This window comes from Artemia sp. Qi Xiang Cuo, chromosome 13 (assembly GCF_049724085.1).
Source record: "Artemia sp. Qi Xiang Cuo chromosome 13, ASM4972408v1, whole genome shotgun sequence".
Classification (NCBI taxonomy): Eukaryota; Metazoa; Arthropoda; class Branchiopoda; order Anostraca; family Artemiidae; genus Artemia; species Artemia sp. Qi Xiang Cuo.
Genome location: NC_142806.1, coordinates 57,574,876 through 57,590,047, shown reverse-complemented (window position 1 = coordinate 57,590,047; position 15,172 = coordinate 57,574,876). Strand labels below are relative to the sequence as shown.

Genomic DNA, 15,172 nt, shown 5'->3' with positions numbered 1-15,172 from the left:
TTGGATGTGTTTGGGGAAAAGGTGGGGGTGAGAGGGGGGTTAGTTGCCGTCCAATCCCTTTCAACTATTAAAAAGGACACTTAGAATTTTCTATCGAATGAGCTCTTTTTGTAGTTTCTACGATAACACTTTCTATAAAAATCTTATATGCCCCCAGGGCATAACTTACAACCCTCACCCTGAGGTTTGTGGGGGAGTGCCCTCCTCAAAATATATTTCCTATCTGGAAATCAACTACGCTGAACAAATTGGCTATCTCAAAATCTTGATTGGATGTTTTAGGGGAAATGGTGGGCATAGAAGGGGTGTTAGTTGCCTTCCAATAACTTCCGACTATGAAAAATCGCACTAGCCATTTCAATTTCCAATCCAATGAGCCCATTTTGAAGTTTCAACGACAACATTTTCTATGAAAACCATATATGCCACCAGGGTTAAACTTATAACCCTTGCCCTTAGGGCTGTGGGAGGATTGTCATCCTTAAAGACCTAATTTTCAGAACTTTCAACTTCGTTGAAAAAAATGGCTATCTCAAAATTTTGATTGAATGTTTTTGGGAAAAAGTTGGCACAAGCTACTCCAATTTCCAATCGAACGTTTCTACGACAACTCCTTCGATACGAAGTGCCCTGATCTAAAGAAAAAAATAAATAAATAAGTAATTCATTGTGCCAATATCGTTCTTTACTTAGGCAGAGCGATTGCGCTGCCTATGATATTGTATTTATGCTCTTTTTACAACCTAGATTTACTTAAGCCCTCTTGAAAAAAAATTACCCTAAATTTTGTAGATGGGTTTCATCTGACACATGCTGGGATATATCTCAGTGTTTACCATATTTTCCTGTCCCACTATATACCAGATGACACCCATCAGCAAAACACCCATCAGCTACATCGCAGAATGCTAGATGGTACCCCTTTTCACTTCGTTGTGTATTGTTATGGTGAATAATATGGTCCGTTAGATGCGTTGCGGCGAGGTTCTTGCGGGCCGCATCAATACGCCTCGTGGTCCGCATGCAGCCCACGGTCCGTGGGTTGCTGACCCATTTTAGGGTACCCGACTGACTGACCATACCTCAAAAAGGTAGGCTGTACAGAAAGTGCGGCTTCTTTCCAATTTCTAGGCTATAATGAGAGATATGTTGATACGGCTAGGAAACATTCTGCGGATGAAGGATGACAGATTGCCAAAGATTGTTCTTTTCAGCCAACTGTCTAGGGCTAAACGAATAGCAAGTCGACCTGGAGTGGGCTGGAAGGATGTCGTAAGGAAAGATTTAAGAAAAATAGAAACTTACTCTAAGGGTGTAAATAGGGAGAGTTTGAATAGATTGGGATGGAGGAGAAGTGTGTATAGCAGGTGAAGGAGGAAGAAGGCCCCTCCGATGCAGACTGAGCTGGGCCCACCAGCATGTGGACACATCCCATTAGCTGCAAAACTTCCCCCATCAATAGGTTAAACTGCATTGTACTGCAAAATACCGTCATAGCAGGATCCTATTCAGAGGACAACAGAGAAAGGACGGAAGACACAAAATAAGGGTGTCAATGGTCCCTGCTAGAAGCAAAGAGGATTGGCTTGCCGTTGTTCCGAAAGTAATCCAAGAAAATGCTCCAGTTTATAATATTATGATTGGGCATTTAATGAGATCACGAACTAAGGCCACTGCTTCCGATTGAACCGACGAATAACAGCGTTAGAAAAAACCAATAGACCAGTTACCGCATTCTGGGCAACGGATGTATTGACAGCCAACCGTAATGGGACCTATCTAGACAACATTTGACAGTCCGTCTCAAACGGATGATAGACCAGTATAGTGTTCAAGACTTACAACCAGAATCGAAATATTAAACCTGCGAACACTTGCAAAACCAGGAAAGAAAGACATCCTCCTTCACGAAGCAAACCAATACAAGTGGGATATCATTGGTCTCTCAGAGACGCATCTATCAGGTAACAGCGAAGACCAGATAGGACACACAACCCACCTACTCTCTAGCAGGCAAGATGGAATACACAGGCGAGGAGTCGGCTTTTTTCTGACAAAACCGCAAGACAATCTTTAGCGTCAGTAGTCTCTGTATCGGAAAGATTGATGATGATCCGACTCAAGATCAAGTTCAGCAACCTCTGTCTAGTGCAAGTTGACGCTCCTGGTTTGTCAAAGTCAGACGAGAAGTCTGAAGATTTGTACTCTCAGCTTCAGAGCCTTGTTGACACCATTCCAAAAAAAGACTTTATTATAGTCCTTGGAGACTTCAATTCCACCTTGGGAAATGACAACAGCGGAAACGAAGATATCATGGGCAAACTCGGAATCGGACAGATTAACAGGAACAGAGAGAGACTCAGCAGGTGGAGATCTTCGTTCACAGACACAGTGACTTTCTCCGATGGTGATTTTGACACTGATCACAGCCTCTTTATTTCATCAATTTGTCCAAAGTTAAAGGCTGTTGTCAAAGCAAAGCAAAAAAAACCCAAGACTCCGTGTGGAAGCTTTGAAGGACCAGAAGATAAAACAGGAATATAGAAAGAAGTTAAACGATAAACTATCGAAGATCATGCAAGAAACACGAGACCTATTTAGCCCAGCCGAAATTCATCAGCTTGTGTTGCAAAGTAGCAGGACCATATGCGAGACAGCCGAGCTTGATCTCGGCCGTATATCTTCCAGATACAAGCTATTGTGACATGAGCAAAAAGAAATGAACTCTCCGAAATGAACAAGATCAATAAATCAATGATATATTCAAGCCCCTCAAACGCCAAATTGGGAAGAAAAACCGCTGGGCACTTAAAGACATGATAACCAAAAAGTGTCAGCAGTGCGTAGTCGACTTCCGAAATGGTAACGCACGCTTTATGTTAAAACGTACTAAAGAACTAGTAAATCATAAAGATACGAAGTGCCTGTATCTCTTGGATAAAAATGGGCGCAAAATTACCACTCACGCTGGAATCCGAGCTTGTTGGAAAGAGCATTTCCAGAAAAATCTAAATCTCACAGTAAATCCAGATACTGAAGTCCTTCGGAAGTTTTTAGCTCAAATAAATGAGGAAACATCCCAACCACCCTTAAAGTAAGAGGTAGAAACCGCTCTGAAATCCCTCATATCAGTGAAATCTTTGCTCAAAGTAGAATCTGACGTCGTCATTGATCTGTACCATCGAATAGTAACAGCTGTGTGGGAAATAACATACTATCCTGAGTTCTAGTCAATATCAGTAAGTCCCCTTGCACAGGAATGATCCAGAAGCAATTATGACAACAATGGACCCATATCACTTACTTGCCAACCTGCTAAAATCCTCACGAAAATACTCCTAGACCACATAAGAAACATGTAATACTTGAGTATCAAGCTGAGTCCCGTTAAAACAGATCTACTGTAGATCAGATATTTGTCATCGAACAATTCATGGAATGATATTTGGAATTCAGTAAAGAACTATACCAACTGTTCATAGACTGTAAGCAAGCCTTCGACGCAATCTGGCGAAATGGTATCTGGCAAGATTGGCTCACAACAGAATTCCCTTTTATATTATGGATATTATAAGGAGTATATAGGAGAAGGCGAAAAGCATGGTACAGACTAGTGAAGGACTCACTGAAGAGTTTTCTACCTCTACAGGTGTTCTCCAAGGGCCTCCTCTCATTCACTCTTTTCTGCCTATTTCTTAAATAGTGTGCAGTCACTTGTCCCGAATACACGAGAATAGTCTTTGAAAGGTATCTTTTTGACCTACTTGCATACGCTGATGATATTAATCGCCTGAATGAAAAATAGAGGAGCTTCAATCCAGTGCAAACACTATTGACGAAGCAGCAAGTTCCTTTGGAATGATGATAAATGACAGCAAGACCAAGGAGATGTGAGTGTCACGGCATGCAGATACCGGTCCCCCTCACCAAATTCACTATTCAGGGTAAGTAAATCGAAGGGGTCAATCAGTTTATTTAGCTAGGAAGTGTGCTGGTATCCACAAATGACTCCTCAAAAGACATCAAACGAGACACGGCGCCTGCTTCAGCATCCTTCAAGTCACAGCGATCTATTTGGAAAAATAATTACCCACCCTTAAAACTGAAGATGCCACTCTTTTGTGCCTCAGTGATTCCAGTGGTTGTGTATGAAGCAGAGATATGAATTTTAAAAGCCAATGACAAGCATCGACTGGTGGCATTTAAACTGAATCCCTCCGGGAGGTAAGCGGCATCACTTACCTTCACCGAGTATCAAACGAACAAGTAATGCCCTCTTTGAATTACTCTCAAACCATTATGCAGACCCTCCAACTCCAACAGTTTCGATGGTTACGACAGGTTCAGCTTATGCCGCCAGCCCAACTGCCAAAAATGGTCTTTGAATAAAGACTAAATGTCTCTCGCCCAAGGAAACGACCTCCCAAGAGCTTGGGGAAAGCTTTTCCAACCACCCCATCCCAGTGCTACTGAGGACTGTAACAAACAGGGGGGCATGCCTAAAATATTACTATGATGGCATTAGAGGAGAAGCCCCGAATTGCCTAACCTGGCAGGATGGGAGTTAAGTAAGCAAATAAGTAAGTTTAGCTAAAAATTTTGGTTATTATGATTAAAGATGTTCAAGCGTGATTTTGCGTAAGTAAACACGTGCAATAAATGCACCTGGCCTTACCTAAGAGTTTTGTTTTATCGTGAATGATTATATCCAGTATTCTTTCCTTCTAACCATGCAGGTGCAATAAGCTGATCTCATCCCCATTGCAAGAATGCGGCGAGATCGTTTTTTAGAAAATTTTTATTTTATCGCATAATCATAGTTATATCAGAGGCATAATTATCAGAGGCAACGACATGGCGCTGCCTATTGTAAAGGTTATTAGGCTTTATTATTTTATTATTTATTTATCATTCTTTCCCCAGAAGCACTTCATAAGGAAGGGGATTTTTTGTATAAACTTCGGAAGGGAATTATTCGTTTGGAAATCAGAAGTTCTAGTACCCTTTTACACAGTCACAAGTAATTGGAGGGCAACTAGCCCCCTCTGCTTCCCCCCTTTTCCCTGAATTTATCTTATCGAAATTTTGTGACAGCTGTTCTGTTCAAAATAGTCCAAAGATAAGATAGCAAAAACTTCATGGTCAACACAACCCGGCAGAGCCTAGGGGGAAAGTTCTATAGGTTATGCCTCGGGGGCATATAAGGTTTTAAGGAAGGGAAGGTCGATTAAATTATGGAGGGAGCTCATTTGGTTTTTAAAGTTCTAGTTTTCTTTTAAGAGTCAGAAGTGACCGGAGGAAAATTAGCTCCCCGTCCCAAGTCTTCTTTTCCCAGGATTCATCTGATCGAAATCTTTAGATGGCGATTTTGTTCAAAATAGCCCAAAGATCATACAAAAATGCCAGCGGGGTTGACACAACCCCCCAGAGCCACGGTGTAAGGATTGCATGGGGCATATAAGGTTTTTATGGAAGGGATGGTCGTATAAAATTTTCAGGAGGCTCATTTAACTGGACATTGAGTATACTACTTCCCTTTTTAAGAGTCAAAAGTGATTGGAGGGCCATTATCCCCTCCCCCAGGTCACTTTTTCCCCAAATGAATCTGATCCAATTTTTTAGATAGCCATTTTGACCCAAATAGTCCAGAGACCAAATAACTATGTTTACAAAGTTAAAGCCCCGCCCCCAATCCCTGGGGCAAGGGTTGTAAGTTATGCAAGTGGCTTATTGTTACTCTGATATTTTAGTGTTCTTTGATATCTTGATTTACAGATTTACGAAGCCACTTTAAACTTCATTTACTTTGATATTTTGTTACTTTTATATTGTTACTTTGATACTCGTTTTGATACTTGGTGAAATCTTGATGTTGAAAAAAAATTTGATTTTGAAATGGGTACTGGTGAAATACTTGAGACTATGGCAATTGAAAACGAACAGAAAATTTCAAAGCAGCTTTCGGAGAAAGAAGTTTAAAATGTCGCCCCAGGAAATCCCTTCCGCGAAAAGTTCTCCCACGAAAATATATCCATACATTTCCCAATAACAAATGCTATCTGTAAACAATGGACAAATTTCAAAACTTAAAAGTTTTTCCATAAGGACTGTGGGGGATCAAGCCTTCCCCAGAGGTATTTTTATTGGACCTTTCAATTATGATGAACCGAATGGCTACTTGAAAACTTCAATCAGAAGTCTTTGGGCAAAAAAGTGCAGGGGAAGGGAGTTAGTTGCCCTCTTTTCTGTTTGGTCGCCTAAAAGGGCACTGAAACTTTTAATTTATTTTAAATGAGGTCTCTCCCGATTTTCTTGGACCTTTCGTTCAATATGATTATCCCTGGGGGGAAAAACAACAAACAACACAGATCCCGATCTTTAAATTACAGCGAAGACCGCATTGCCTTTCCATCATAAAAACAACAAACTTGGGATTGTTTTAATTTTTCAATTGTAGTTTTAAACATCCCATTTTATTGTAAGTTTTATTTCTTTTATATAAGTAGTTTGCTGAGATTGGGTTAGGATATATCCGGCTGAGGCCGGTTTAAAAAAAATTTCACTGTATTAGCTAAATTTCCTGCTTTTTAATTGTTGTTGTCTTCATCCAGTGTCATTCTTTGGCTAAAATACACTATTCCAAATATTTGTAGAGGAGAACTTGAAACCTCTACAGTAGGGTTCTCTAATTGTTTCACATTTAGGGAGAGAGGGGGCAGATGCCTCAAAGGATCCATTTTAACGCCAAACAATCCCAACTCTCAGCGAGCCTCCAGATAAATACAAAATTAGCTCTAAGGAAAGGGAGAGGGTGGAGGTAAAAATTTATATATAGTCTACTGTAAAATACACTATTCCAAATATTTGTGGACGAGAGCTTGAAACCTTTATAGTTGGCTTCCCTAATTGTTTCACATTTAGGGAGAGAGGGGCCAGATATCTCAAAGATTCCATTTTAATGCCAAACAATCCCAACTCTCAGCGAGCCTCCCGATAAATACAAAATTAGCTCTAAGGTGCAGGTAGAAATTTATATATAACCTACTGTAAAATACACTATTCCAAATATTTGTTGACGAGAGCTTGAAACCTCTACAGTAGGGTTCTCTAATTGTTTCAAATTTAGCGAGAGAGGGGGCAGATGCCTCAAAGGATGCATTTTAATACCCAAAAATCCCAACTCTCTTCGAACCTTCAGATAAATACAAAATTAGCTCTAAGGAAAGGGGAGAATGGAGGTAGGAATTTATATATAATCTACTATAAAATAAACTATTCAAAATATTTGTAGACGAGAGCTTGAAACCTCTACAGTAGGGTTCTCTGATTGATTCACAGTTAGGGAGGGGGCAGATGCCTCAAAGGATACATTTTAATGCCGAAACATCCCAACTCTCATCGGACCTTCAGATAAATATGAAATTAGCTCTAAGGAAAGTGGAGGGTGATGGTAGAAATTTATATGAAATCCCTCTTTGTTTCCAGGAATATTTCTGGTCTACGCTCTTATTGTGAAAGTAAAGAGTAACATTAAACCCAAAAAATGAGCAGTTTTTATTCCATATATAAGGGTGGATGATCCTTACTCATCCCCAGCCTCACCGTCTTGGTCGTAGAGCCTTCGGAGGATGCTCATTCCATCGGATATTGAGACTTCTAGTCTTTTTTTAAGTCAAAAGGTATTGGAGGCCAGCCAGCCCCTGTCCTAGAACCTTTGCTCATAGCTGGTCATTTTGTAATCCCTTAGGACATCTGATCGACATTTTGAGGTGCTTATTTTGTACTTTCTCTATGACTGCTCAATTTTGCCTGTGGGGGGGGGATTTTCCACAGGGGAATTTTTCATGGGATGAGTTTTCCAGGAAGAATTTTCCGCAGGGTGAAATTGTCCACGGAGGGGGAGTCTGTGGGGGAAAGTTTCCGGGAAGATCATCCAGGGAGTATTTCCACGGGGGAGCATTTTTCAGCGAAAATTTTAACAGAGGGGTGATTCTTTTGTTGTACATGTCGCTGTCAAGATTTATTTTTTAGAGTTTCGGTTACCCTTAGCCAAGTTCACTCCTTACTCAGAGTTCGTTACAACTAACAGTTTAACAACAAATATGAAATAAAAAATGTAAGACAAAATGGGTTTGGAGGGGGAATCAAACTCTCAGCTATACAAATTGAGCCTTTTCAATTTTTTCAAAAAGAACTTGGAAAAAAATGGCCCGATCCATCCCTTGAAGAATATTCCCACAGTTTGGTTTGTGCTTACTTATGCCATAAGCACTGATAAAAATATTGGATATATTCTAATATGTGTAAAGACAATTTGGCTTCTGAAAATTATGTAGTATTTGATATCCAAAGTATACTCATTATTTTTGGCTGTAGGCAAATTATCTAACACTAGATACAGTGCTTCCACAAGAAAATTTTAACAAAACTTAAGAACTAAAACTAGTAATATTTTTGTCTGAGAGGCTTTGACTGATTAGTTTAATTTGTTTAGTTGACACCAAGGGCGGATTCAGGATTTTTTTGGGGGGGCGTTTACTAATTTTTGACTTTTTCGGGGGGGGGGGTTACTAATTTTTGACTCAGTTTTCGACTAATTTTACTGATTTTTACCTTGGTTTTACTAATTTTCGACTTATTTTCGACTCGGTCAAAAATTTCGGGGGGGGGGGGGAGGTTCAAACCGGGTACCCCCCCTGGATACGGCCATGGTTGACACGATTAAAATTCATTGAAGCTATTACATATATTTTATTAAGTAAAAGTAATTTCTTCTTTTAAAAATCAGTCATTTATATATAATTTCTTGTATTCTTGCAATAATTTGCAAGAGAAAAGATAAAACCTATCTGTCGTTCCCAATTTATTAAAACACAAGATTTAGTTTTATGATATTTCTGAATTTGTATTACCGTTATATTGATTATTTGATTGATTATATCCAAAAATTTAAATAGCCATTTATCTAATTTAAATAGAAAATTGTAAACGGTATAAGAATACTAACATAAATTCAAAAAACAAAATGCTTGATTAGTTACTAAGACAGTTTTATAATACAACATAATGAATTACACAGCGAATAATAATATATACAAGAAATAATATAATCAGAAGTAACACCAAAATTGTACACTAATAAGTTTCAGAAACTAAATAGAAAACAAGTATAAGATAACCTTAAATTTATTTGAATCATCCAGTCCACAAATCTGGGTAAATGTATCCATAGAAAAGAACACGAATATGCCCGAATGAACTCCAACTTCTTAAATTACTGATTGAAATATATATCCCGTATCGGAAACGAAGTTTGTTTAATCAATAGGGGAAGGGATATTATAGGTGACACTTAGAACCATAGGTGACATAGGTGATACCATAGCTGACACATGATACCATAGCTGACATAGGTGAACCATAGGTGACATAGATGATATAGGTGACACTTAGAACCAGCTAAACGCAAAACAAAATTTGTCCAGTACAAATTAGCGCAGTTATGATACATTTTCCAGAGGCATATACGTTGTTCTTTTCTCTGGAGGGTGTAGCTTCAAACAAAAATACAGTTTAGTTAAAAATAAAATATGGGGAAAATCCTTATATTTCAAGGGAAAACATATGAGCCCGACCCCCCCCCCCTCCCTAGCGTACCAACCTGACTTCCGGCTATTATTGTACTTTGTTATTTCATAGCGTTCCTACGAAGATGGAACTTTGCTATAACCTCTAAGGTCACTTGGTTATTCAGTATATTTTACACCTTAAAATGGAAAAAATCCTTAGATTTCAAGGGAAAACATATGAGCCCGAGCCCCCCCCCCCCTAGCGTACCAACCTGACTTCCGGCTATTATTGTACTTTGTTATTTCATAGCGTTCCTACGAAGATGGAACTTTGCTATAACCTCTAAGGTCACTTGCTTATTCAGTACATTTTACACCTTAAAATGGAAAAAATCCTTAGATTTCAAGGGAAAACATATGAGCCCGAGCCCCCCCCCCCTAGCGTACCAACCTGACTTCCGGCTATTATTGTACTTTTTGTTATTTCATAGCGTTCCTACGAAGATGGAACTTTGCTTTAACCTCTAAGGTGACTTGCTTATTCAGTATATTTTACACCTTAAAATGTAACAAAAAATAATGTTGTGCTTTAAGGTTTGTATGTATACCGTCGTTCTTTTCCTCGACGGTGATCCCAGGGGGATCTAGAGGGACAAATACCCACCTTTCCCCGCTCTAGTGATGCCCCTACCTGTTCTTCACCTCTTGCGGAAAAGCCAGCAAAGGGTTTTGGCATTTATTCTCAAAGTGTGAGTGCGCAAATACGACCCTTAGCCGAAACAGCAATGACATATCTGTTGAATCTACGCCCGTGGGGATTTATAGGTGATATATAAATATAATTTTGGGCCTAAATTAAGAAATAAATTGCAGCCTTCTGGAACTATGTTTATAGAATAAGCATATTTTGATATATCTAATTAATGAGTTATAGGGGAAATTAAGGGGAAATATTAAATGGAAATTAGAGGAAATTAAGGGGAAATATTAAGGGAAAAATAATAAATTAAGGGGAAATTAAGGGGAAATAGGGGAAATTAATTTCCCCTTAATAGGGGAAATTAAGGAATACTACCACCTACACAACATGCTCAATTTATGTGAAATCCCTTCAGCAATTTCAAATTAACACATTAACCCATTAAACAATTTAAAATATTACAGCGTAGCAAATGTTGGGGTTCCGTGAGGCAGCTTAAGTTTTGTGTCAACGAAAGTATTCCGACCCCAACCTGGGCATCAGATATATTTTTGATGGATCAAGATGACATTGACATTATTTGACCTGACATTATTTCGTTAGATCCTTGTTGGGTAGCGTTTATTCTTTTCTTTCTTAATATTCAAAACAATCCTTAGACTTAGAAATTAAGTGGGTCTTTGAATATAATTTTACTGGGTTTGAGAGATACTTTATTTCCTAATTTCTCTTAACTTGAAGAAAATAACATTTTGGTAAAATACAGACAACTTAGAGAAACTTTAAAACCATTTTTTATCCCTCTTATCGCAAAAGTTCTAAGAGAGATAGAACACCCAGCCTATCCACCAATACCTGTCTTCCCTGGGATTTCAAATCCTTAAAAGAATCACAAAAAAGCAATCCAGTTTAAAAGTTTACAAATTCAAGAAACTACTTATTCCAGATAAATCAGTTTTTAGTCAATTTTTAAATTGTCAGAATCTAGTCTTTCGCGTTGCTAAAGTAACTACGATTAATGTTGATAAGGGACAAGATACATCCATAAATTCTTCCTCGGAGAAGATAGTTGGACAAATTATTTTGTCGGAAAAACGTTATATTTCATTTAATGTCTTAAAATGAAACACTTTTTAGCTAATTCATGGCTAACGTCCCCCTACGCTCTTTTTCAGTCAAAAATAACTAATTTTTCTGGTTGGATGAGTAATTTGTTGAAATTAACACTTTTAAACTTTGGACAAAAAGAAATCAATGGGAGAAAATGTAAGAAAACAAGAAGAAGAAAATTAAACGCTGACAAACGGCAAGAGAAACCAACATTTCTCGGTTTTTCTACTCTCCTGTAAAACTTTATGTTGTCAAGCATAACACCTTTTGCATTACTATAAACGACTTGTATTTAGTTAGCATAGTATAGCGTAGTATAGTTAGTTATAGTACGGTTTGACTTATAGTTTATACTAGGTACAGCTACGTATAGAGATAACAATAATGGAAATAAAGAAGACCATAAAAGCAAAGTAGTAAATGACGTCACAATATACTAATAAATAGATAGGATTGCACGAAAGTTTGAATGACTAACCACTGTTAAATTCTTGTAAACACTTAAATATTATAATTATAATATAAAATATACACCGTCCTGGAAAAGAATCAAAATTAGTACCGTACTCTACTACTTATTCGAGGATGAATCTGGAAATAAGAGATAACACAATTGTTGTGAGGACTCCAACGCTAGTCTTGACGTCAGCGCCGTTTTCACCTCCTAGAATTAAAAATTATAATTCAACTTTTATTGGACTTTCCGGTTTTTCATGCAACCTTACTTGGCACATACACAAAATAAGAACTGATCACAGTTTTCTCCCTTTACCAAAGAAACAAAAGCAGGGAGCCCCTGTTCGCAAACAGTTCCATTCATCATTCGTAATATGAAAAACATGAATGAATAAATAATAAAAAACACAACAACCACTGAGTTAACGTGAAAAATGTTTAGTCTGGATTTAGTTTTTATCCATATCCACTTCAAAACCATATTGCCGAATAAAGCACATTTGTGCAGATCTTTGAAGTGGTTCTTGAAATCTGGGCCCATATTATGTGGATGTATTCCGTGCCATATGCGGATGTGACGGATTATATCAGGCACCTGGCAATACGACTATTAAATGCCGGGGGCGGTGGTAGTGATGGCTTCCAAAATTCAGGTATTAATGTTTCGAAGTTTTGTTAGTAATAGATGGGTATCTCCAATGCTTAGTCGAACAAAGGCCATTATCAAACCTTCTTGGCCAATACCATCCTTCTTGACAAATTAAATTAAAAAAAAAGTTTTTTCAACTGAAAGGAAGGAAAAAAAGTTACTTGTTGTTTTAATTAAACGACCCTTGTGTTTCAGGAGTCGTTTTTGAAGAATTGTGACAAAATTTAAACATTAGCGTAAACAGCGAGGTGTTGAGGAGGGGGCAACCCCCTCATGTATATAATAATTTCTTTTCGTTTGAAGTTTTAATGTTGCTCCTTACTTTTAGTTGAAAAAACTTGTTTTCTTTTATTTAATTTCTGATCGTTTTTTAAATAACGACGGGACATCTGGCTCCACCTCCACGGAAAAATTCCCCTTCCCACGGAAATAGCCTCTGGACAGTTCAATCCTGGCAAAAATTTACCCGAGATAATTACCCTTAATATTTCCATGCGTAAAATTAAACCGGTAAAGAGAAAGCAAGACATATACAGAAATTTCGTATAGGAATTCCGGCAAATTCCTTCAGTGTAAAATTTCCACTGACCCTGGAAACTTCCATACCAATGGAAAACTGTCCCCCGTGCAAAATCTCCCTCGCATAAAATTCGTCCTCCCCTCCCCACCCGAAAAATTTATACATACTTCCTAATAACAAATAATATACGAAACCAACGGACAGCTTTTATAACTTAGAGACCTTTCCCCATGGGATGTTAGGGGGGGGGGGTCATGCTATCTCCAAAGTCATAGTTATTGGTCCTTTCAACTATGCTGAACAAAATAGTTTTCTCAAAATTTTTATCGGACGAGTTTGGGAAAAAAAGTGGCGTTGAAGGGAACCTAGTTGGCCTCCAATTTTTTTGGCGGCTTAAAACTTCTTTTTTGGGCACTAAAACTTCTCATTTTTATGGAAATGAGAACTCTCCCGAAGTTATAGGTCTACTTGGTCGGTACGATCAACCCTGAGGGAAAAAAAACTAAAAAAAAACATAAACATGCATCCGTGATCTTTCTTCGGGCAAAAATTACAACATTCCACATTTTTGCAGAGAGGAGCTTGACAGGGTCTTTCCCCCTTATTTTGAAAATCAGACAAATCTTCTCAGGCTTTTGATGAGTAAGACCAAACTTAATGAAACTTATATATTTGGAATCAGTATAATAAGCCAATTCTTTTGATATATCTATTGGTATAAAAAATTCCGTTTTTGTGAGTTTTGGTTACTATTGAGCCGGGTTGTTCCTTACTTACAGTTCGTTACCACGAACTGTTTGATAGAAAATAATCTAACAAAACGCTTCTTAGCTCGAAAATTTGGTACTTTTCTTTTATAGAACATGAGCCAATAACCGGTTTTCATGGTCTTTATACCACAATATTAGCTTCGGCTCGGTGGGAAACTACATTGTAGCTATATTTTAGTTAAATATTTAGGTGGTATTTGGTTAGGTTAAGTTAGTTTAGGTTACGTATTTAGTATAATGCGGTCTGTAGTTGTAATAATTCTTTGTTGTAGTTTTCATAATTTTGTTGCTAAAGTATTATATCTTCATTATAATTTGTTTTATTTTATTAGCATTAACCAAACTATGCTTCTCGACAGAAATTGATTGTGGTGGCTATAAGACACAAGTACCGAAAATTTCTACATATAATATTTGGGAATGCTTAAAAGAAAGTGTTTCTCTCATAAAACTAAGCTTTTAAAAAAATACAGTACTGTTGTATTGGAAGATGCTCAAATACCTTCTAAAAATATGTTCAAAATTTTCCACTATGACTCGAAAATTATCTTTTATAGCTGTACAAAAAAAACACTGAAAGAAAATGGGCTTGCAGAATACATTATAACTATTTTTTTATTTCGATTGATTTTTATGTACGTGCCCTAAAATTGAAATAAGCAACTAATGCGTCCAGGTTTCGGCATTATATGATCTTCAATATAACAATTTCACAAATGCTAAAATAACACATTAAAGAACACTCACGCCATCCAAGGGGCAATTCAGCATTTTCCTCTTCCAGCCATCTCATTAATGGTTCAAAATACTCCAGTATTGGCGCAGCATCCATTTTTGTTGTTCTTCCATTTGTTAGAATCCTTATTGCTTCTGGTGATGGTTTAGCTGAGCCCAAGGCCAACACGGACCTATGGGAGTGAATAAAATGTCAGTTTTGCAAACTGCTAAATAAGAGTTTGAGTTGTTTTGTTTTTGGGGCTCGGATCCATAGTTTATAACTTATTAAGCCTTTTTCTAAGAAGATTTGTATTTTTATTCATATTATACGCCCATATAATATGAACAATCTCAGTTGCCCAATCGCCTGCAAGTCCTGTGGACATGGTCAGTCATAAATATTTGGATTATTTATTTGGGATCTCCAATTGCCTTCAAATGGCTCACAGAACTGATAGACTATTTGAATTATCCTTACTCTATGCCTATCTACCTTACTTCTGCCCTAGGATGGATGACAGACTATTTATTATAAGTTAAATGAATAATTTTTATACACTGCTGAAAAGGTTATGCCAGCGTTGCCTATCATAGAGACCATATGTCTTGGCTTTCATCTATTTATTCATGACCCCCACTTCCACCAAGTTCATTTTATTTCAAAAAATCAACGGAGTAGAA

The 15,172-nt window shown here is 37.7% G+C and overlaps 1 protein-coding gene across 1 annotated transcript in view; it reads right to left on the bottom strand.

Moving 5' to 3' along the window:
• Nucleotides 1–9,033: 9,033 nt before the first annotated feature.
• Nucleotides 9,034–15,172, bottom strand: part of LOC148945463 (angiotensin-converting enzyme-like) — a 129,007-nt gene continuing 122,868 nt past the window's right edge. The window contains exons 14-15 of the mRNA XM_089099407.1: nt 14,522–14,682; nt 9,034–12,043 (exon numbers count right to left, since the gene is read on the bottom strand). Of these exons, the coding sequence (XP_088955533.1) occupies nt 11,955–12,043; nt 14,522–14,682 (250 nt within the window). The 3' untranslated portion in view covers nt 9,034–11,954. The remainder of the gene's footprint in view (nt 12,044–14,521; nt 14,683–15,172) is intronic.